Source organism: Trachypithecus francoisi, unplaced genomic scaffold (genome assembly GCF_009764315.1).
Source record: "Trachypithecus francoisi isolate TF-2019V2 unplaced genomic scaffold, Tfra_2.0 Lachesis_group13, whole genome shotgun sequence".
Lineage (NCBI taxonomy): Eukaryota > Metazoa > Chordata > Mammalia > Primates > Cercopithecidae > Trachypithecus > Trachypithecus francoisi.
In genome coordinates this window covers 1,411,345-1,432,524 of record NW_022681458.1, presented here as the reverse complement: position 1 = coordinate 1,432,524, position 21,180 = coordinate 1,411,345, and the positions used below count along the sequence as shown (strand labels likewise).

At 56.2% G+C, this 21,180-nt stretch overlaps 1 protein-coding gene and 1 long non-coding RNA gene across 3 annotated transcripts; one reads left to right on the top strand and one right to left on the bottom strand.

The window, feature by feature from the left end:
• Positions 1-1,506: 1,506 nt before the first annotated feature.
• Positions 1,507-5,843, bottom strand: LOC117094299. Its single transcript, XR_004441482.1, has 3 exons — positions 4,787-5,843; positions 2,200-2,298; positions 1,507-1,773 (listed from the first exon to the last, which is right to left on the bottom strand). It is a non-coding gene; the product is annotated as an uncharacterized LOC117094299 (long non-coding RNA).
• A 228-nt stretch (positions 5,844-6,071) lies between these two features.
• CAPN10 (calpain 10) lies at positions 6,072-19,020 on the top strand. Of its 2 annotated transcripts, XM_033229631.1 has the most exons (12): positions 6,073-6,648; positions 8,927-9,058; positions 10,447-10,643; positions 11,561-11,778; positions 13,829-13,970; positions 14,465-14,631; positions 14,914-15,194; positions 16,207-16,409; positions 16,586-16,847; positions 17,798-17,997; positions 18,264-18,309; positions 18,561-19,020. In XM_033229631.1, the coding sequence occupies exons 1-12, from the start codon at positions 6,508-6,510 to the stop codon at positions 18,588-18,590; spliced, it is 2,019 nt and encodes a 672-aa protein (XP_033085522.1). In that variant the 5' UTR covers positions 6,073-6,507; the 3' UTR covers positions 18,591-19,020. The 2 variants fall into 2 exon arrangements, with proteins under 2 accessions (XP_033085523.1, XP_033085522.1); XM_033229632.1 differs by lacking the exon at positions 18,264-18,309 and having other exon boundaries at positions 6,072-6,648.
• Positions 19,021-21,180: the final 2,160 nt, after the last annotated feature.

Here is a 21,180-nt window from a genome sequence, read left to right as displayed (position 1 = left end):
TGACTCCATTCCAGGTGCCTACAGCCACGCCCACAGCGCCACCTCCGGCACTGCTGAGCTGCGCACCTCTGCCTGACACCTGCCTTTGGGAAACTCAGCAGCAGTGCCCAGCATCATAACCTGGGGGGTAGGAGGGCATCTGGATCCAGGATGGCACCCTCGCCACAATCTGTCCTGGCTCTGTACCAGCCCATGGGGTGCACAGGAGGGCTCTTTCAGCCTCAAGTCCTTGCGTTCCTGGCCTTCGTTCCTTTTCCTCCCAGCTTGCAGGTGCAGATTTTTTTTTTTTTTTAGCTCATCGTTTCCTTGTAGTCTCTTGTCAAATGCAGCCTCTGGCCAATATTCAGGCCAGGGTTGTTTCCCAGCCTCTCCACTAGACATGCACACTTAGCTCACGATCTGCCTTATGAGTCATCACCGTTGAGCTTTACCAAATGTTTTGCCCCACCTAACAGCTTGCCAACATTCCAATTCCTGGCAGGTCACGTTTTGTTAGCACAGCATCCCTCTTCTAGCGGCCAGCTTCTCTATTAGGCCAAGTTATGCTCCAGCTAGAGAACTATGAGGCACAGACGTCTCACCCAACAAAGCTTTCTCATGCTGCAGGCCCACCTCAGGCTGGCAGGGGAAAGGTGGATTCTCTTCAATGTGACCACTGGGACCTATACTGATGGGATAGAGATCTCAAATGTTTCCAGGCACCTTGCCAGGGATAAGAGAGCTGTTGAGGGGCTCACACTGGCAGTGGAAGTTCTGAAGGGCCTACAACCACAGGGGCTGCAACCCTACCACGTGCACAAAAGTGGGGCTAGATGGCACACAGCACTGATGGCAACGACAGAGCTGAGGGCAGAATGTGAGAGAGATCTGCATTTTGGGGATTAGGGCCTAGCCAGGCAGGTAGGAGATGATGTTCAAAAAGGGAAAAGAAGTTTGATGAAAGATTGGTTTCCACAGAGACAGATTAGAGAACTGAAGCCTGAGGCTGCAGTGAGGGAGACCTATGCAAATTCCTAGGCCCTGGAGGTCCAAATAAGGTTTTCTAAGTCCCTCAGGTCATGACCTATTCAGTCCAGACTTGTCTCCCAGAGTGCTTCTCTGCCATCCCTACTCGAACTAGGACTTATTGGTGGTGCTTCTCTCCTAAGGCCAGATGCTTTGCGTAGAACACTAGGGAACTTCAGGTATAAAGGTAAGGCACAATTGAGAATCACCTGCCCAGGACAGCAACACAGTGTGAAGGAAAACAGGCCACTCAACCCAAACTTGAGGAGACAGAGGCAACAGAAAAATCAGAAAAGGACTTGAGAACACATATAATCAAAATCTCAGACCTAAAAGGGGACTTTTGAAATCAACTGTAACATAGGAAGGGGCACTTGTGAAACGAGAACAAGGTAGTTCATAAAAAAGAATCAGCCAGAGACCCTGGAAATTTTTTTAAAAGCAATTATTAAAAAATGAAAACTCAGTGGAACAGTGCTATGGTTTGAATGTTCCCTCCAAAATTCATGTTGAAATTTAATTGCCATTGTGATGGTATTAAGAGGTGGAACCATTAAGTGATTAGGCCATGAGGTCTCTGCCTTCATGAATGGATTAATGTCATTATCAGAGTGGGTTTATTATAACGAGCATGTGTTGTAAAAATGAGTTTAGCTGTCTCTTGCTTGTGTGTCCTCTTGCTCTTTCATCGTCCCCCATGGAATGGTGTGGCAAGAAGGCCTTTACCAGATGCCAGCCCCTCGACCTTGGACTTCCCAGCCTCCAGAACTGTAAGAAATAAATTTATTTTCATTATAAATTACCCAGTCTGTGGTATTGTTATAGCAACAGAAAATGAACTTGGGGATATTAGGTCGTGGCGAGTAAAAAAAAAACCGTTCCAATCAATCAAGGCATCCTCATTCTCAACATGGCCTGCATTCTACCCTCCAGGGGTCCCCTCCATGGCCCTTCATCTCTCCCAACCCCGCAACTCAGCCTCATTTCTTTAGCCATTTTCTCCCCCACATCTCACTTCCCTTCCCATCAGACCTTTGCACCCTGCAAGCTAAGCCACCTCAAGTAGCCATGCCCTCAGGGCTCTAACCCAAGCACCCACCACGGTGTTTTCCCCAACAAAGATTGTCCTTTTACTAAGAGGAATCTGATGTCAGCTCTTAGTCTCCCCCCTCCCCCATCTCTCTGAATAATCACCTGGTCAGACAGAAGCTCAAGAGCAGGGACATGCCAGCTAAAGGCAGAGCTTGGCAAGGGTGTCCACGGAGTGGCCAGGCCCAGCACAGATCTAAGGGGCTTTTAACAGGCACAGGCAGAGTGCTAAGGAGATCACTCCCACCTACCCACCCATCCAGCCAGGCCCAAATAAACCTCTCCTTGTTCCAAATGAATGAGCAAACAGAAAAATTCCAGTGTGGAGGGAACACAACACCCACAATGCAGAAAATAGCCCACATCTGAAATATGCTCACCTCAGATAACTAGTCAACTGTGGAAATTATCTGCATAATCCTCGTAATAAGATTGAAGAACACAAAACCACTTCATACCAATATAGTTCGGAAAAAATTCCTATAAGGAGTATGTACCCTATTTATTTATTCCCACTCTGTTTAGTTTACTAAGCATGTATTATACTTATGAGAAAAAAAGCTCAGTCTAAAATATTGCCAACAAAGAATCCATTCCTCATGTTGCAGTGAATGAAGCGGGCTGAGGTCAGCCTGGTTTTATGCTGGCTGCCCCAGCTCTAAGGAGTTGATGTGTCTTACTGTTAACAGTGGAGGATGTCCAGGTTCTTGGCGTTTTGAATAAAGAATTGGACAAAACACACAAAGAGAGCAAAAAAGGAATGAAGGGATTTATTGAAAATGAAAGTACACTCCACAGTGTGGGAGCGGGCCTGAGCATAGGCACACAAAAGCCCTGTTATAGAATTTCTGGGAGTTTAAATACCCTCCAGATGATTCCATTGGTTACTTGGGGTACGCACTATGTAGATGGAGAGGATGGAGTTACAAAGTCATTGGCCTACGCCCTATGGAGAAGATATTTCCTGTCATAACTGAAGTGTGAATCGGCCTATGTTCCCTGCACCCAGACCCTATTTTCCTGCCTCCTACCTACTACAGCTGTGTGGTCCTGAACTGTCACCTCTTCCCTTTGAAGCTCAGGTTCCTCAGTAAAATGAGGCAGAAATACCTACTGCTGAGATGTGTGTCACACAAACGCAGTGTCTCAACATGTTGTACGTGTGTTTTGGCCCTTTGAGTCCTTGAGGACTGTCCCAGGTGGAACCCTCTTCACTTTTCTTGGAGAACTGACCATGGGTTGCAGCAAAGACTAAAATGGTTCCTGTTTCAGCCCTGCCTGGGAAGATTCAGCTGGAACCTTTAGGCTAGGAAAAGGGAGAAGGACCCTATCCCCACTGTACCCGACCTGAGACAAATCCACAGAAGAGCAATCCTTTCTAACTCTGGGCAGTATGTGGACAAGCTACTCATTTTTAATCTCTGCATCTCCATGAGAACGCAATGACCAGCACAGTGACGTGCCCAATGACTGCCCCCTGAACAAATGGAGATGTCAAGTTCAGAAAAGATCCTGGCTGAGGACGACAGGGAACATTCCCTTCAAAAACAAGGGCAGTCATCCAGACAGAACAAGACGAGCGGCAGGATGAGAGGAGGCGGACAGGGCTGATTCTATAGGGCTCCTCCTCAACACCCATGAACCTGAGAAATCAGTGGTCAGATGTATTTCAGTCCACTGGCCCGCAGTGGGGTCACGGTGGGAACTAGTCCCACCTGAAGGACTCTCATCTTCCTGCAATCCTCAAATACTGAGGCATGGAGATGCTGTTCCCTCCTTGAAGTGAGGGCCCCGAGGCTCCTGTACTTTACAATACTTCAGACCGAGAGCCTGCAGTTGAGGCCACCAGGATCACGAACCAGCTGCCCCCCAAACTCCTCCTTATCTCGCCAACCCAAGCTGCTTACAGCCCCTCCAGATATCCCGGGGGGAATGTCATTCTTCACGGCTGAGGGAACATCTCTGCACCTTGGGGTAGTGAATGGGACCACAGGGCATATGCAATGTCTTAGTCTGTTTCACGCTGCTATACCTGAGGTTGGTTAATTTATTTTTAAAAAAAAGCAAAACAGGTTTATTTGGCTCAAAATTCTGGTGGAAATTTCAAGATTGGGCCGCTGCACCTGGTGAGGGCCTCATGCTACTTCAACTCATGGCACCAAGTGGAAGGGGGAGCACACACAAAGAGATTATGTGGCAATATGGCGAGAGAGGAAGCAAGAGACAAGCCCAGGAAGGCTGACTCTCTAACCAGCTCTCATGGGAACTCACCCTCCACACAGGGTACTAACCTATCCATGAGGGATCCACCCCTATTACCCAAACTCCTCCTACTAGGCACCACTTCCCAACACTGACACACTGGGGATCAAATTTCAATACCAGTTTGGGCAGGGGCAGACCATATGCAAATCACAGCACAGGGTAATGGTGGGGGCAGGTTGACACAGGGCTGCTGCCCACCCAGCACCAGCTGTCTCTTGGTCCCTTCCAGATCCTGGGAATCTGGCTACCGGCATGGGCCTGGCCTTGGACACAGATGTGGCCACAGAAAGCTGTGAGCTCTCCAGATCTGATCAGCCTGGGAGAGTGGCACAACAAAAGGCTCCCAAAGGAAAGTCGGGATCCTCGGCCAGCCTCAGCTCTGCTACCCACCCATATGTGCCCAGGACAGGGAAGATACGTTTCTTACTCTTCCAGGACCACTAGGTGAAGCAGAGACCAGGCTCTTCTTGAGTCCTCTCGGCTGTGGTGCAACCACCAGCCTAGCAAGGAATCAGAAACATCTTCTGGAAGAGTCAGCACCATAGTGGGTGCTGAATAGGCAATGAAGCATCCCATAGGTGTTGGGCTATGTGGTCACTCCCTTTTCCAGACCAAGGCAAGGAGATAAGCACTCTGGGGCCTGGGGCCAGGTGGGATGAAAACAGCAGTGTCCTGCAACCTCAACTGCTACTCACGCAGGCCCCACCTGGCCTCTCAGAGGGAGGAACCTAGGACTCCTGAACCTGATTCAGTTTCTCCTTCAACAGCAGGGACTTTTCACTCCTGACTGCAGAAAAACAGCTTCAATGTGACCATCCTTCGTAGCCCGAGGCTGGGTAAAACGGCCTGAAGAGGCAAAATCCGAAAAGCTCTATTAGTTGGCAAACTGCCGTAACTAGAAGAGTTGAGGCCCCCCTTCTCCTCCCCTGCCTGGCCTTTATTCCTGGGAATGGAACAGGTTCTTGCGGCAAGCGTGAATCCTCGAGCAGGTCCTAGGATCACTATCCTCACCTCCCGCGGCACTGAGTGGCTACAGTTGCAAATGTGCGTCCACAGGGTCACTGTCCAGCAACCAGGACCAGGTGCCTGGCCATCTGGGGATCGGAAAAAGCTCAGCGGGATGCTCTGGCCGCCTCCCCTGACCCCAGTTAAGATGTAGACCGTTCGACCTAAAACGCCTAGAAACAAAGCCCAGGCCCGGGAAGGTCTAACCATTGCGACGCCACTCCCTCCTCAAAGCCGTCTCATTTCCCAAAACTCCCAAACACATCACAGAGAGAGGTGTTGGGCTAGGTGGTCACTCCCTTTTCCAGAACCACAGCAAGAAGTTGAGCCTGCTGGGCCCCTAACCAGAGCCCTGGGGCCTGGTGGGACGAAAAGCCCTATTAGGTAGCAAACAGCTGTCACTAGTGATGTTGAGGCCCCCTTCTCCCCTGCCTGACGACGACGGCGGCAGGCACTCGACCGGCGTTGCACAGCTCGCTACTCGCCTTCCCTTGCGCAAATCTCGGTTCCTCCCAACGACCCGCGGTCACCGCCTCCGCAGCAGAGCGCCGTAAACAGAGACGCGTTTCGGAAGGGAGGTGCATGCTGGGAACGGCGCTGCATGCTGGGAACTGTAGTCTGCGACGCAACTCGGCCGAGGTGCCTCCCTGGTCCCTGAAGCTCCCAAAGCCCGCGTGTTCAGGCGGTCCTGACACCCCGGTCCGAGCCACACCTGCTGGAGGGCTAAACGCCTGCCGGCCCTCCGGGTATGAGCGGAAGCCGTGACAGCCCTGGGCTCAGCCGCCCCCGGAAGAAAAAACTACAGCGCGGGCAGCTGCCCAGCCTCATAAGAGGGGAGCTCGGGAACCCCGCCCCCTTGGCCTCTGATGTCCGTGGCGCTTTCCGTCGCCCGAGTGCCATTGGGCCGGCCTGTCACGTGACCCGAGGCCCCGCGCCCGGTTGGCTGCCGCCTGGTTACCAATGGGAGACTAGCGGGCCGGCGTTCTGGCCTGGTCCAGCACCTACGGGGCCCTCGGGTTTGGAGGGCTGAGCAGAGCGGGGAACGGCCGGGACGGGCCGGAGGCGGCGGCGGCGGACTCGCCTTCTCTCCGGGGCTGCGACCCCGAGGCTACCGGCTGCAGATGGGAGCCCGCGGAGCCGAGGATGCGGGCGGGCCGGGGCACGACGCCGGCGAGGGAGCTGTTCCGGGACGCCGCCTTCCCCGCCGCGGACTCCTCGCTCTTCTGCGACTTGTCTACGCCGCTGGCCCACTTCCGCGAGGACATCACGTGGAGGCGGCCCCAGGTGAGACCTTGCGGGGTGCAGTGGGCGCCGTTTCTGGTTTCTGAGAACTCTGCTCCTCTCAGGGAGCGGGGCGGGGTGGACGACCAGGGTAGCTCCGAACGCAGGATCCGCTGTTGTTCTCAGAAGTGGACGCCCGGCCCCCTCTTTCTTACCTCCTTCCTTTCTCCGCCCGGAACGAGCAGGACGCCGCGCTACCCCAACGACACTAGACTAGGTCGTGGCCATCACTTGCGAGAGCTCCAGTCCAGAAGGAGGCTCAGAGCTCAGCGAGAGGCGTTTTAACAGAGCCCCAAACCCAGCCCACCTGTTTGCTTCCGCCTTGAAGAGCGTTTGTGTCTGCTCCTCGCGGCAGAGAGGGCCGCTCATGCCCCTCTGAAGTGGCTGGGCGGAGCCCACAAAGCAAAGCGTGATAGAATTTCAGTTTGGATTTTGTGCACCTGCCTTTCCAGTTGTAAACACTTAAAAATGGTACCTCCAAGGGATGTCCTGGCCGAGTGCTGTGTTCATATTTTTAGAAGTGGTTTATCTGCTGAATAAGATTGCCCAGGGAGCAACCTTGCCCTAAGTGGATGCAGTCTTAGCGGAGACAACTGATGGCCACCAGTCTTCAAACAGAGCTGGAACTTCTGGAATCTGGTGACTGAGAGGGTTTTGACAGGTCCCCTGGTTTCCTTGGACAACACTGAAGGGCCTGAGAGGAGGCAAGGGTCAGAGCATGTAGAGCCTTGTCATTGTAATTTGCGTTTTATTTTGTTAAAAGATTGATTTTAGGTGCAGCTGGAGGCCACTAGAGGGTTTTGGTAGAGGAGTGATTCTTTTGAATGTGTGTTTTTACAAACTCACTCTTGCTGCTGGGTGGGAAGTGGATTGTCAGGGCAAGGATGCAAGGGGCCATAGCAGTGGTCCTGGAGAAAGATGAAGGGGCTCAGATTAGCCTGACAACCGTTAGGATGTAGATTTGGAGTAGATTGGTTCCAGACATACTTTGCAGTGGGAATTGAAAGGCCATAGTGACTGATTGAAATAGAGGGTGAGGATAGTGGAGGAATCAGCATGTCTTCTAGGTTTCTGACCTGAGCAAGTGGGTAGATGGTGGTCCTGGGACAGAGCCTGGGGGGGACCTAGAGTCGGATTTTGCTCTCACGTATTCAGGTGGAGCTGTTCTGGAGGCAGGTGGATACAGAGCAGGGAGATCTGCGCTAGAGACATTCATCTGGGAGGTGGACCATATTAGATGGTTTATGGTCCATAGCCTGGGAGAGTGTCTCGGGGGAGTATCAGTAAAGAAGGAGGCTTTGGGACTGAGCCTTGAGGAACCCTAATATTTCTTGGGGTCAGGCAGGTGCCCTGACAGACAGACTTGAAAAGCAGCAGGCAGTGAGGTAGAGGGTAGCCGGGGGCATGCGGCCTCACGGAAGCTGAGTGGGGACTGCCTCAGGGATAGCAGATGGCTGTTCTGCTGATCTGAATACTGCTGAGTAGTTGGGAAAGAGAGTTGGGACCAAGAGAAGCCCAATGGGTTTGATAACATAGAGGTGACAGCGACATTGATCAAGGCAGTTTAGGAGCCATGATTGTCTCAGAAGCTAGAGGAGCCTGCGTGGAGAGTGAATGGGAAGCGGGCAGTGGGCGTGGAAGCTCTTTCAAGAAGGTTGTAATGACGAGAAGCCTGAAGGAGAATATGGTGCTGAGGGATAATGTCTTAAACAACATGGAGGTGGGATTCTGCCCGGGGAGCTGGAAGGAAAAGAGTTGTGAGAGGAGCCCAGGCTCTGAGGGCAGGAGAGAGGGGCAGGTTCAGAAGCAGGAGGCAAGATCGAAGCTCAGAGGGGTGGGCAAGGGCAGTGTGGATATTTTGAGTAGCCGAGGAGAAAGGGGAAGGTATATGATAGGGGATGTGGTAAATGGAGCCTGCTGGAGAAACAGTAAGATTTCCAGCAGGATGGAGGATGCATTTGAGATTTACCAGCCTGAGTGAAAAGTGAAACTTTTCTAAACCAACATTTAGCTGTTTTGAGAGGGAGCTTGGCAGAGTTTGGGATTTTTCCAGTCAGGAGGGAAGACAGACAGGCACCCCAGATTTAAGCTGGACAGGGGGATTTGAAGCCAGGAGCTGAAGGACACCCGCTGCAGGAAACCACCTTCCTGTCCGCTTTTGGGTAACACTGATGATCGGAAAAGCTCCACCGCAACCGCTGTCACCTAGAGCCTTGGGTTCTTAGTTTGAAGGGTTCCCCAGCAGGCATGAGCTAACTCTGGACAACCTTCTGTGTTTCAGGAGATTTGCGCCACGCCCCGGTTGTTTTCAGATGACCCGCAGGAAGGGCGGGTGAAGCAGGGGCTGCTGGGGGATTGCTGGTTCCTGTGTGCCTGCGCCGCCCTGCAGAAGAGCAGACACCTCCTGGACCAGGTGTGGGGCCCCTTCTTCCCTGCGTTTGTCCTGGAGCCAGTTTCTCTTTGCATTTCTCCTGCCTGCTGAGTACCAGGAGCCCTTGCGAAAGCTGAGCCGTGCTGCAGCCGGATCTCTCGCTGTGTTGGGGGCAAGCAGAAACATTCCAAGGCAGAGACTGAGGACTGCACTCTGTCCCTCTGCTGCAGGAGGGGGTGCCTTGGCCTCTCCAGAGGGCTCCGTTAGGAAGGTTCACCCTGCTCTGTGCTCTCGTGAGCCCTGGGCTCTCCATGGAGCCAGATCACCACATTTAGAATAAAGAGACAAATGTGCCAGCTCACAGGAGGACAGGGCTGGCTGGGGGCCTCTGCCCCAGATCTCTCTGCAGCTAGCTGACTGGTTTTCGTACAGGTTTTGAATATAAGTTTGCAAAAGGTTATTAAACCTGTTTCTGTGGGTAGACAGATACTCTGGGCAGAGAAGGCCTTCTCAGGTTTTCCTTACCTGGAAGTGTTCATAGTTTTATGCTTGGCTCGTTGCTAAGCGTTGCTGATTAATGCAGCGGCATTGACAGTGTGACCTCATTCAGAGTTTCCCTCATGTCCCAGGCTCCATGGTAAGCATGTCACAGTCACTGGCTTTCAGTCTCACAGCCTTGTCAGCTTTGGCCTTTTTTTTTGTTTGTTCTTGTTTTTGTTTTTTTGTTTGTTTGTTTGAGACGGAGTCTCGCTTTGTCACCCAGGCTGGAGTGCAGTGGCCGGATCTCAGCTCACTGCAAGCTCCGCCTCCCAGGTTTATGCCATTCTCCTGCCTCAGCCGCCCGCCTTTTTTGTTTTTAAATGAGAGTGCTAAAACCACTGCCATTGTGTTTCTGGCCATTAAGTGGCAGAGCTAGGACCGCACCAGGCACCTAGTGCCCAGCCTGCACTCCCCCTGATGCTGGGGGTCAGAATGCTTACTCCTGAAGGAGCCCTGCAGTGGACACAGTGGGTGCATCCAGCTGGCCCAGTGTTGGGGCGCCAGGCTCCCAGCAGCAGGAGGGGCTGCCGTTCCTGTGGTGATATGTTGCTTGCAATCAGCTCAGTTAAGAACTGGGTCACTCATACCCTTGAAAGTCATATTTGTTTTGGCTTCAGGTTAGATGCTTTTAGTGAGGGCAGCAGAGCATGGCCTGGGATATGTGCCTCCCTCGTTGTAGTACTCAAGTTTTGCAATGAGAGGTCTGTTAATTTCATGTGTGGTGACTGAGCCCTGTGAAAGCGCCGACATCCAGGTGTGCTGTAGAGTTCTCTGCAGACCGTGGTGCCTGTGGAGCGCTCAGCTGTGGCCACACCACAGCCAGGACACTGGAGCAGCGCCGGGTGGTGCTTACATCACGCTCGTCTTTTGCTTCTCCCTGTGCATGGCAGGTCATTCCTCCAGGACAGCCAAGCTGGGCCGACCAGGAGTACCAGGGCTCCTTCACCTGTCGCATTTGGCAGTTTGGACGCTGGGTGGAGGTGACCACAGATGACCGCCTGCCGTGCCTTGCAGGGAGACTCTGTTTCTCCCGCTGCCAGAGGGAGGATGTGTTCTGGCTCCCCTTACTGGAAAAGGTCTACGCCAAGTGCGTGTGCTGGGGGCTGAGGGCCTGGCCTGGGGCAAGTCGGGGAGCTGCCACTACTATGGGCTGCCCTGGGAGGGTCTCTGCTCACTCTGGGCTGCAGAGCCCCCTTCCGTTCTGAGGGTCTGGCAGCTCGTTCTGTGGGTCAGGCTGCCTGGCCAGGTGCAGAGATTCTTCTTTTGGGCCTGTGGTTTGCCCACTCCCATCTTTCCCTTCCCTTGTTCCAAAGCCCAGCGTGGAGTCGTCCTCCACAGAGAGCATGTGCACCGCCCTCCTTGTTTTTTCGGCCCCAGCAAGAAAGATGCTTCCTTATATTTGTTGTGGAATGGTTGGGACAGGCAGCCTCACTGTGTAGTCATTGGGAAGGAATGAGGCTACCCCGGCATACCAACACTTGTGTATCATGGTGCTGGCTCAGGGGACCAGGACCCTCACCATGAGTCATAATTGAATAGCCTTCCCTCTTAGAATGCATTTATCATCTTGCCAAAGGCAACTGGACCAACAGGCAGGCAGGGAAGCTGGCGAACATGGGAAGGCTGGCCAGTGACATCAGTGCCCAGTGAGCCCTTCCATCCCAAGGGCTGGTTTAGGAAAAGCAGGGTTGGAGCTTGAGAGCCGAGGGATGTGGGCATCCATAGCTTCCACCCCTCCTGCCCTGCCCTGTGCCCACACCAGAGGCCAGAGGGTTTCTATATGTGGGCAGAGGACTGCAGGGCGCTCACGCTTGCTGCAAAGTAAGACGTTTGAAGGTCAGGCTAAGCCTTGACTTGATAAGGATGAGGACGAAGGCAGAGGGACGTAAAGAGGTGGGATTGAGGCAGCAGTTGGACGACTTGGGGTGCTACAGACTGTGGGAATCGGAGAGGAGGGCACGCTCAATGCCAGGGGCTCACTCCCGTGGTGATTGTGTCCCTTAGGGTCCATGGGTCCTACGAGCACCTGTGGGCAGGGCAGGTGGCGGATGCCCTGGTGGATCTGACTGGTGGCCTGGCAGAAAGATGGAGCCTGAAGGGCGTAGTGGGAAGCGGAGGCCAGCAGGACAGGCCGGGCCGCTGGGAGCACAGGACTTGTCGGCAGCTGCTCCGCCTGAAGGACCAGAGTCTCATCAGCTGCTCCGTGCTCAGCCCCAGAGCAGGTGAGGCACGTGGCCGGACGGGAGGGCTGCAGCCAGCGTGCTCCTCACTGCCAGGCCTCAGGCACACTGTAGCTTTTTATGTGACTGGCTACACAGCCCTGTCAGGACGAAGTGGGAAGAAGTAAGCTTGTTCAGAAGTGTGGTGTCCTCGCTTTGTGACCTTCTCCTACTGTCCTCTTCCAGAAGGACGTGGCCCTTCTCTTCCCTGACCAGTATTTTCTGCTAGTGCAAGGCGGGAAGAGGTGGCACCGAGTCAAAGCCCATCGTCTGTGCTATCCTTGGCCCAGCTGGCAACCTGGCAAAATCAAAACCTGTTTTTTATTTTAGTGATAGATATGTTCATTAAAAACAATTTGTTTCCAAAAAAAGAAGGGGGCCAGGTGTGGTTGCTCACATCTGTAATCTCAAAACTTTGGGAGGCTGAGGTGGGAGTATCGCTGGAACCCAGGAGTTCAAGAGACCTGCCTGGGCAACATAGCAAGATCTCATCTCCGCAAAAAATGAAGAAAAAAAATCACTCAGATAGAACCGCTTGTGACTTTTGAGTGTGCTCTCAGTTTTCCGTGAGCACGTGTGGTTTACACGTTCCATTCCACACCACTTCTCACACTGCCGCACTCACTGTCAAATGTTCGCCTCGTGAGCGGGTTTGCCGTAGTCTCTTAATCATTCCCCTGATGTTGGATATTAAGATCTTTCTGGGCCGGGTGTGGTGGCTCAAGCCTGTAATCCCAGCACTGGGAGGACAAGACGGGCGGATCACGAGGTCAGGAGATTGAGACCATCCTGGCTAACACGGTGAAACCCCGTCTCTACTAAAAAATACAAAAAACTAGCCGGGCGAGGTGGCGGGCGCCTGTAATCCCAGCTACTCGGGAGGCTGAGGCAGGAGAATGGCATAAACCCGGGAGGCGGAGCTTGCAGTGAGCTGAGATCCGGCCACTGCACTCCAGCCTGGGTGACAGAGCAAGACTCTGTCTCAAAAAAAAAAAAAGATCTTTGTGGTTTTATATAATTCTAAATAGCATCAATGAACATCTTTATAATTTTTTTCATACTTAGGATTATTTTTAAAATATTGGTTAAATAATATAAATATCACAATAAACTGAAACAGATTGTCATAGGCCTTGGTCTGGTCCCCCATAAGCAGACCCTGAGATGGGGTTCAGGAGCACATTGAGAGGTTCAGAGAACCTGGAGGGCGTGCACTCCCCACCAGCCCTGCGGGGGTGCCAGGAAGGACGCTGGCCTCAGAGCCTCCCACCTGGGAGTGAGGGCGCTGGTCTCGTGGGCATCAGCTCGGGGAGCTGTTGGTTTTGGGCTGCTCTAGGGTGGGATAGGGCTAAGTCCTAGCACTTCAGGCTTTAGAGAAAGGCCCCAGGCAGAGAGATATGGCAGCTGGCACTGACTGGAGGTGCATTGGAGCCTGCTGAGGTGGCAAGGGGCTGCAGCGTGGGTGAGACTGAAGTCCTTCCAGGAGACCCTCCTCTCTAGACCGTCGCCCTGCCACAGATGCAGTGCCCCTCTCTGTTTGGCTCTTTCTTTTTTATGCCCGTCTGTCTCAAGGTCTCTGGCCAGGTGGAGCTGTTGCCCCCCTGGGCCTCCCTGCCTCCACTGGGCTTCTAGCCAAGGCACTATGTGAATGTCCCACCTCCGGCAGGCTTTGCCAAGAGAAACACTCTAGGTTCTTGGCAGTTGCAGATGCATCTGTGCGGTGTGTTTGAGAACTGGTGCTGTGCCAGGCGTCGTGCACTGACGGGTACGGGCGATGACTGAGGCCTAGAGAAGGGGATGACTTACCCAGCACCGGACCTGGATGGCAGCCAAGTCAGGCCCCGTGTGCTTGCTCCTGGAGATGCTCCTGAGCTGGCGGGCCATAGCTGCTAAGAAAGGAGCTCCCGTGGTCCATGGGGATCTGGGGGTCTCCCATGTCGCCGTAGTCGGGTGGGCTGGAGCATCTCCAGAGGAGACAGAGGCCTGCGTGTCCTTGTCAGTTTGGGACTCCATGGTGCCCTTCGTGCCCGTGCCCGAGCCATTACTCACTCAGGTGCTCGGGAGCTGGGGGAGTTCCATGCCTTCATTGTCTCGGACCTGCGGGAGCTGCAGGATCAGGCGGGCCAGAGCATCCTGCTGCTGCGGATCCAGAACCCCTGGGGCCGGCGGTGCTGGCAGGGGCTCTGGAGAGAGGGGTGAGTGCCGGGGCCTGGACCCTGCTGCTGTCGGGAGGGGGGCCCAGTACCAATCTGGCCTGTGTCCTGGTCACCTTCAGCTGTCAGGACCGTACTTGGCTGTCTCCAGCAAGGCGCCTGAGCCTCTGCTCCTGTGACACTATGCTTGTCTTGGCTCTAGACAATCCTTTTGAGGCCTGGGACCAAGGTGACCCTTGGACCTGGGGTTTCAATAGGGCAGACATCATCATGGGCTCAGGCAGCAGTCCTGGGAAGACACGTCCAGAGACGTGAAGCTTCTCTGGGAAAAGAGGCTCCTGTGGGTGGCCGCTGCCTGGAAGGCCGCGTGCTGCAGAGCTGCTTCAGGTGTGGGAGGGGCCGCAGAGCGGGGGCGCGGGGGCCCTGGCAGGAACTCAGGACTCTCTGGGTCCCCTCCAGGTTTCCCCCCAGCCTGCCGGCCAGCTGATGCTACCAGTTCTTGGGAGGGGCTTCTGCTGAGATGAGGTTTCTTCCAGGGGTGAAGGGTGGAGCCAGGTAGATGCAGCGGTAACGTCTGAGCTCCTGTCCCAGCTCCAGGAAGGGGAGTTCTGGGTGGAGGAGGAAGAGTTCCTCAGGGAGTTTGACGAGATCACCATTGGCTACCCAATCACGGAGGCCGGCCACCTGCAGAGCCTCTACACAGGTAGTGCCCCGAGGGGCTGTGCTTGGCATGTGCTCTGCCTGCCCAAGTGAGGAGGCTGGACAGGTGCCCGGGTTCCCCCTGCCCATTCCTGGTTTGCTGCTTTCAAGTGTAGAGAGATGATTCTGTCTCAGGAGCCGGGAGGAGAGTGGGCTTGTGGGAGGGGCTGGCTCTGTCTGTGGCCGTAGCTGCTGCTTAGACACTGCCAGGGTTCATGAGGCCACCGCGGCGGGAGGCCAGTGAGGAGCCATGTGCCACAGCTGATGCCTGGTGTTTTCTCACTAGAGAAGCTGCTCTGCCACACTCGGGCACTGCCTGGGGCCTGGGTCAAGGGGCAGTCAGCAGGAGGCTGCCGGAACAACAGCGGCTTTCCCAGCAACCCCAAATTCTGGCTGCGGGTCTCAGAACCAAGTGAGGTGTACATTGCCGTCCTGCAGAGATCGAGGCTGCGTGCTGCGGACTGGGCAGGCCGGGCCCGGGCACTGGTGGGTGACAGTCATACTTTGTGGAGCCCAGCGAGCATCCCAGGCAAGCACTACCAGGCTGTGGGCCTGCACCTCTGGAAGGTAACTCAGCCCCGCCTGGCTCACGCTCAGTTGGGCAGGTAGTGTGGAGGCCAATGGAGGTCTTAGTCCTAGGACTGGCTCTGCCGGGACACGTGTGACTCTGCCACCGGCCCCAACAGTCTCCCCCATCCTTGTGTTGTCGCACGGGGTTGACGTCTGCTGGTGCTCTCAGACCTGGCTCTGACCTGAGACTGCAGGTCTGGGCGTCTTTCTGCCTTGTCGTGCACCTCATTGGCCAAAGGAAAGCAACAGAGTGTGCAGCCAGGGCAGGACCCGCAGGAGGGGCTTGGGCCTAGGGACTCCTGGCAGCGCCATGCCTTTCTGCGGCAAGGAGGTAGAGCCAGCGGCTGAGGATCTGTCAGGGCCAGTCTCAGCTCTGCAGCTTGCTGTGACCTGGCACACATCCTCTCCCTGCCCCCCTGTCTCTCCCCCTGCAAGACAGGGTCCTGACATGGATCTCATGGGATTGCTCTGAGGCCCGGGCAGTCCCAGGCTCAACCACGGGTTCATAAAATGTGCTGTTTCCTGGAAGAACAGATGGGGGCGCCTGGAAGCAAAGGGCCTGAGTGTGGGTCGAGAATATGCCAGCTGTTTGCTTCGGGGCTGGATTGTCATCTTGTGTGTCTTGGCAGGGTGTGACACTTGGCACTACACTGTTCCCTGTTCCTTCATGGATGTGGCCCACATGATGTTCCTTTCTTCTTGCAAAAGAAGTTGCTGGAAGGCCCACTGTCCAGCAGCCCCCAGGTTGCCTGGGCCACGGTGCCTCCCTCAGCCACAGGGAGGACTTGCAGGCTTATATCTGGGACAGATACTGGCCCCAGGGCCAAGTGAAGCCCGGGATGGGTGGGCATCTCTAGCTGGCCCCTGAGAGAGGGTGGAGGGTGCTGACAGGCCTTGGCGCTTTCGTCTGTGAACTCCAGAGGCCGTTGTGCTTGGAGCAGGGAGGCCAAGGCCAGGGCACCTGACGCCAGCCTCTCCTCTGCACTGAGCCGCCTGCCTGTGCTCACAGGTGGAGAAGCGGCGGGTCAATCTGCCCAGGGTCCTTTCCACGCCCCCCGTGGCTGGCACTGCGTGCCACGCATACGACCGGGAGGTCCACCTGCGTTGCGAGCTCTCACCGGGCTACTACCTGGCTGTCCCCAGCACCTTCCTGAAGGACGCACCAGGGGAGTTCCTGCTCCGAGTCTTCTCTACCGGGCGAGTCTCCCTTAGGTGAGAGGAACCGTGCAGTGCTGCTGGCTCTCCGAGGCCACCGCCTCTGGAGGACCACAGGCCCTTCCGAGGCGGGATCTGGGCACTTTCCCTCTGTGGTTGGCAGGTATCCATGTGGGGACTGAGGCCGCTGGGAACCTGCTGCCAGCGCCCTCCCATGTTTGTCTTCTTGGCAGCGCCATCAGAGCAGTGGCCAAGAACACCACCCCCGGAGCAGCCCTGCCTGCGGGGGAGTGGGGGACCGTGCAGCTACGGGGCTCTTGGAGAGCCGGCCAGACGGCGGGGGGCAGCAGGAACTTTGCCTCATACCCCACCAACCCCTGCTTCCCCTTCTCGGTCCCTGAGGGCCCTGGCCCCCGCTGCGTCCGCATCACGCTGCATCAGCACTGCCGGCCCAGTGACACCGAGTTCCACCCCATCGGCTTCCATATCTTCCAGGCAAGCTCCTCGCCCCAGGGAGGGAGGGAGAGTAGAAGGGGCCCTCAGAGATTTTGCATCTTGGCCTCCACTGTCTCAACAGAGGGCTCTGGGCTCAGTCACTTGGGCACACAGGCCCGGCTCCCCCTGCCCTTCGAGGCGCTGCCTGGAACCCGCACGGGCCGTCTCTCGTCTCCATCCTCACAGAGGCGAGGCTGAAGATGGCCTCTGGAAGGGCCGGGGGCCTGGGAGGTGGGCAGGGCTGACCCAGGCAGGGCAGGTTTCCGAAGGGGGTGGTGAGTGGGGAGGAGGGGAGAAGTTTGGAGGGGACAGGAGGCCGAGGTTGAGACTGGCGGGGGTGGGTCGAGCCCTGGCTTAGGGACGCAGGAGGCCGATGGACTCAGGAGTGAGAGGAGGGGAGGCCCAGGCTAGCTGGCCATAGCAGCCTCTCGGGCGTGAGGAAGTCCACAGTCACTGGGCTCAGCCTGTGGCCCCTTGTCTACTTACCCTGACTCAGAACAATTGTGTCCCGAGGTTCATTCTCTGCAGACATGTGTCCCCTGGAATGCAGAGGCCCTGATGAGGAAGGCACTGTGACCCTCGGTTCACAGTGTGCTGCCTGGGGACCGTCGGAGCCTTGCTGTTTGCCCTGGGCTGCCAGCTCAGGTCCCCTAGAGCTCTGAGGAAAACACATGCCAGGGCCAGTGGGAGCCCTTGGGGCGGACTGGGCAGCCACAGGTGTTAAAGCCCCTGATGATGCAATGGGCCTCCAGGCCGGGGCCCCACTGCCGGCACCTTCTGGCAAGGGCGGCCAGGCCTTGGTGAGGAGGCGAGTCTGGTGTCCAGGCCTGGCAGCCCCTCCTTGGAGAAGGAGCTGTGTGTAACTCAAGAGGGCATCCAAGCAGATGGCCCTGGGCTGCGTCCGCTACCCCAAGGCTGGCTCCTTCAGTCTGAGCCCACGCTTCCCCCAGGTCCCAGAGGGTGGCAGGAGCCAGGACGCGCCCCCACTGCTGCTGCAGGAGCCGCTGCTGAGCTGCGTGCCACATCGCTATGCCCAGGAGGTGAGCCGGCTCTGCCTCCTGCCTCCAGGCACCTACAGGGTCGTGCCCTCCACCTACCTGCCAGACACAGAGGGGGCCTTCACTGTGACCATCGCAACCAGGATTGACAGGTGGGGCTCTGGGACTTGGGGGTGGCCAGCTGGAGGCTGAGGTCCTGGAGTCTTAGTGCTCGCCCGTCCCCCCATGTCTCTCCTGCCCACCCCTCACCCTCAAGCTTCCACCTATCCTGGCGGACCAGGGCTATCCTGCCTGCCTGGGGACCCTTCCTTGCTGGTCTGAGCCTGGGAGGAGAGTCTAGTGGGAGGTGGGCCAGGAGCACGCAGCCCCTCGTGTGACCCGTGCGGTCTGGGAGCGGTGACCTGGTGTCTCTCCACAGGCCATCCATTCACAGCCAGGAGATGCTGGGCCAGTTCCTCCAGGAGGTGTGTATGCAGCCCCGCCAGCTCGGCTCAGCTGCCTGGGGCTGCCTGGTGGCCTAGGGTCTACCTGCAACCTCAGGCAGGTGGCTTCTGCCTGGGACATGAGGTGCCCTTGACTCTTCTGTGAGAGCCCCGGGTAGTGCTTTGAAGGAAAGGGGGAGCTGAGGCTGCGTCCCATTCCCTGGCTGCACTCGGGGTGGGATGTGAGAAGGGGCGAGTGCCACCACTACCTGGGCCCCCATCTGTCCTTGCAGGTCTCTGTCATGGCAGTGATGAAAACCTAACAGGTTGGCCCCCTGTGCCAGCTCAGGTGACTGGAACCCAAGGGCCTGACAGGTTCCCAGCAACTGGGCCGGCCAGCCTTGCACTGTGAGGGCTGGTCCTGAGTCTTGGCCTGCCTCCCAGCCCTGCCAGGGGGCTGCTGCCTAAGGGTCCACGGGAAACCTCCATCGTGAGAGACTCAGCCCCGGGGGCAAGCAGGTGCTGCAGAGGAAGGGCGGGAAGCTTGGTGGCTTCTGTCGCGCCTCTGAGACGGCAGAGACCCCAGGATCCCAGAGCTTTCCAGGATCCCTCCCAGATCCTCCTCTGCTGACTCCACACGGAAGCCTCACACCCACAGGGTAGGGCAACAGATCTTCTTTTTAACTATTTATTGTTTGCATCACTTTTAGGATGTAACTTTATAAATAAACATGAACGCTGAGGATTTGCAGATCTGTCTTGCTCCAAGTAGCGCCAGGCTGTGCCCCTCTTGCTGAGCAGGCTGTGGGGAGGGCTGGGGGCCTGCCGAGGTGGTGAGGATGAAGGTGGCCTTTGGAGGGGCTGGGGGCCTGGCGAGGTGGGCACAGCCAACCCAGGCAGGGCAGGTTGCAGGATGAGATGGTAAGTGGGGAGGAGGAGAGAAGTTTGGAGGGGCGGGCACAGGGCATGCCCCAGGCCAGGGGGCTGAGGGCTGAGGTTGAGGCTGGCTGGGGCAGGTCAAGCCTTGGCCTTGGGGGACTGATAGACTGGGGAGTGAGGGGTGGGGAGGGCCAGCGAAGGCACTGCTAAGGCTGTGGTGAAGAAGGACGTCTCGGAAATGGGTGTTAGAATGGGAGCTGCTGCAGAGGGAGGAACCCCAGGTTCGTGTGGACAGGGAGCCTTGGGTCTGGACGGCTCCTCTGCCTTCAGCCGGAGTTCACCTGCGCAGTGTCCTAGGATGACTTACTTCTCCAGGCCTCTGTCCCTCATCCCTCACACCAAACGCTGCAATGAGAGCTGTAGTGTCACTGAACGGTGCAGAGGTCAGTTCCAGACATGGCTGGGGAGGGCTTCATAAGCCCTTTTGTTTTAGAGACAGGGTGTTGCTCTGTTGCTCAGGCTGGAGTGTAGTGGCATGATCATAGCTCACTGCAGCCTCGACCTCCTGGGCTCAGCGATCCTCCCTCTTCAGCCTCCCAGCTGGCTAGGAAAGCAGGTGCGCTGCCAAGCCTGGTTAGTTTTTTAATTCTTGAATCCTCCTTCAGCCTCCCAGGTGGCTAGGGAAGCAGGTGCGGTGCCAAGCCTGGTTAGCTTTTGAATTCTTGAATACTTAGGGGTCTTGATATATGGCTGCCTAGGCTGGCCTCAGCAATCTTCCTGCCTTGGCCTCCCAAAGCACTAAGATTGCAGCAATGAGCCACCCCCCCCACTACTAATCCCTTTTAAATTCCATCCGCTTCCTGCGCCCCTTCGTGCCTGGAGAGACCCCGTGTGTTGGCTCTTTTTCACACTGCTGGAAACAACTCTCTGAGACTGGTGTTTTGTAAAGAAAAGAGGTTTAATTGCCTCAGTTCCAAAGACTGTACAGGAAGCATGGCTGGGGAGGCCTTAGGAAACTTAGAATCATGGCGAAGGGGAAGCAGGCAGTCTGCAGGTATCTGGAGGAGGAAGAGAGCGAAGGGGAGGTGCTGTGCACTTTGAAACAACCAGATCTCAGGAGAACTCACTGTCACGAAAAGAGCAAGGGGGATGTTTGCCCCCATGACCCAGTCGTCTCCCACCAGGCCCCTCCAACACTGGGGATTATACATCATTTGACATGACGTTTGGGCAGGGACACAACTCCAAACTGTAGCACCCAGTGAGCCTGATTTGGGCCTTGCTGCCCAATCACGACCATCTCTGGAGTCCTGGTGTCTGTGTTCCCACTGGGACCTGTGCCGCTGTTCCCCTCTCCATACCCTGGCCATGCCAAGTCACCCTCCCCACTCACCCACAGGAAGCTGCCCTGGTCCTGGCCCTGCCCCTCAGCCCGTCTGCTTGCTGGTTCAGTGGCCCACAGCGGCAGTGGCTGTGGCAGCTGGGTTCTCGGCATCTTCAGACACAGATTCCTGAGCAGCAGGATTGGGCTCCGTCTCCCTGTGTGCAGAGCCTGCCACAGATCTCCCTTATCCACTGGCTTATGTGCTGACTTCGGGTAAAGCCAGTGGTGCTGCCTATTGGGGTGCAGGAACTTGGGGCAAACAGTGAGGGGCTAGTCACCAAAGAAATACCCTGCAGGACGGTGCCCAAGCCAGAGGCTCGAGCTGGGTCAGAGCTGCCCTAGATCCATGGGTTTGTGGGCAGGCAGGTCCTGTGCAGGGTGTCTGATGGTGCAGGTTGAGGTGGGACGGGTGGGTCAAGGTATTTCTCAGGGACAGTGCCTACGAAGGGAAGACAGTTGCAGAGGTTGTGTCCATGTCAGGATAGACTGTGGTGGGGACCCCAGGAAGAGTTCTGGAGCAAACCCCACCTGGGCCGGCCAGGCCTTTATGTTGAGCATCCCTGCCCCCCAGGCCCTCAGGAGCCACTGTCCCTGAGGCAGGCCCTGATGGTGGCGGCCACACCCGCCTGCTGAGCAGCTCTTCCCAAAGT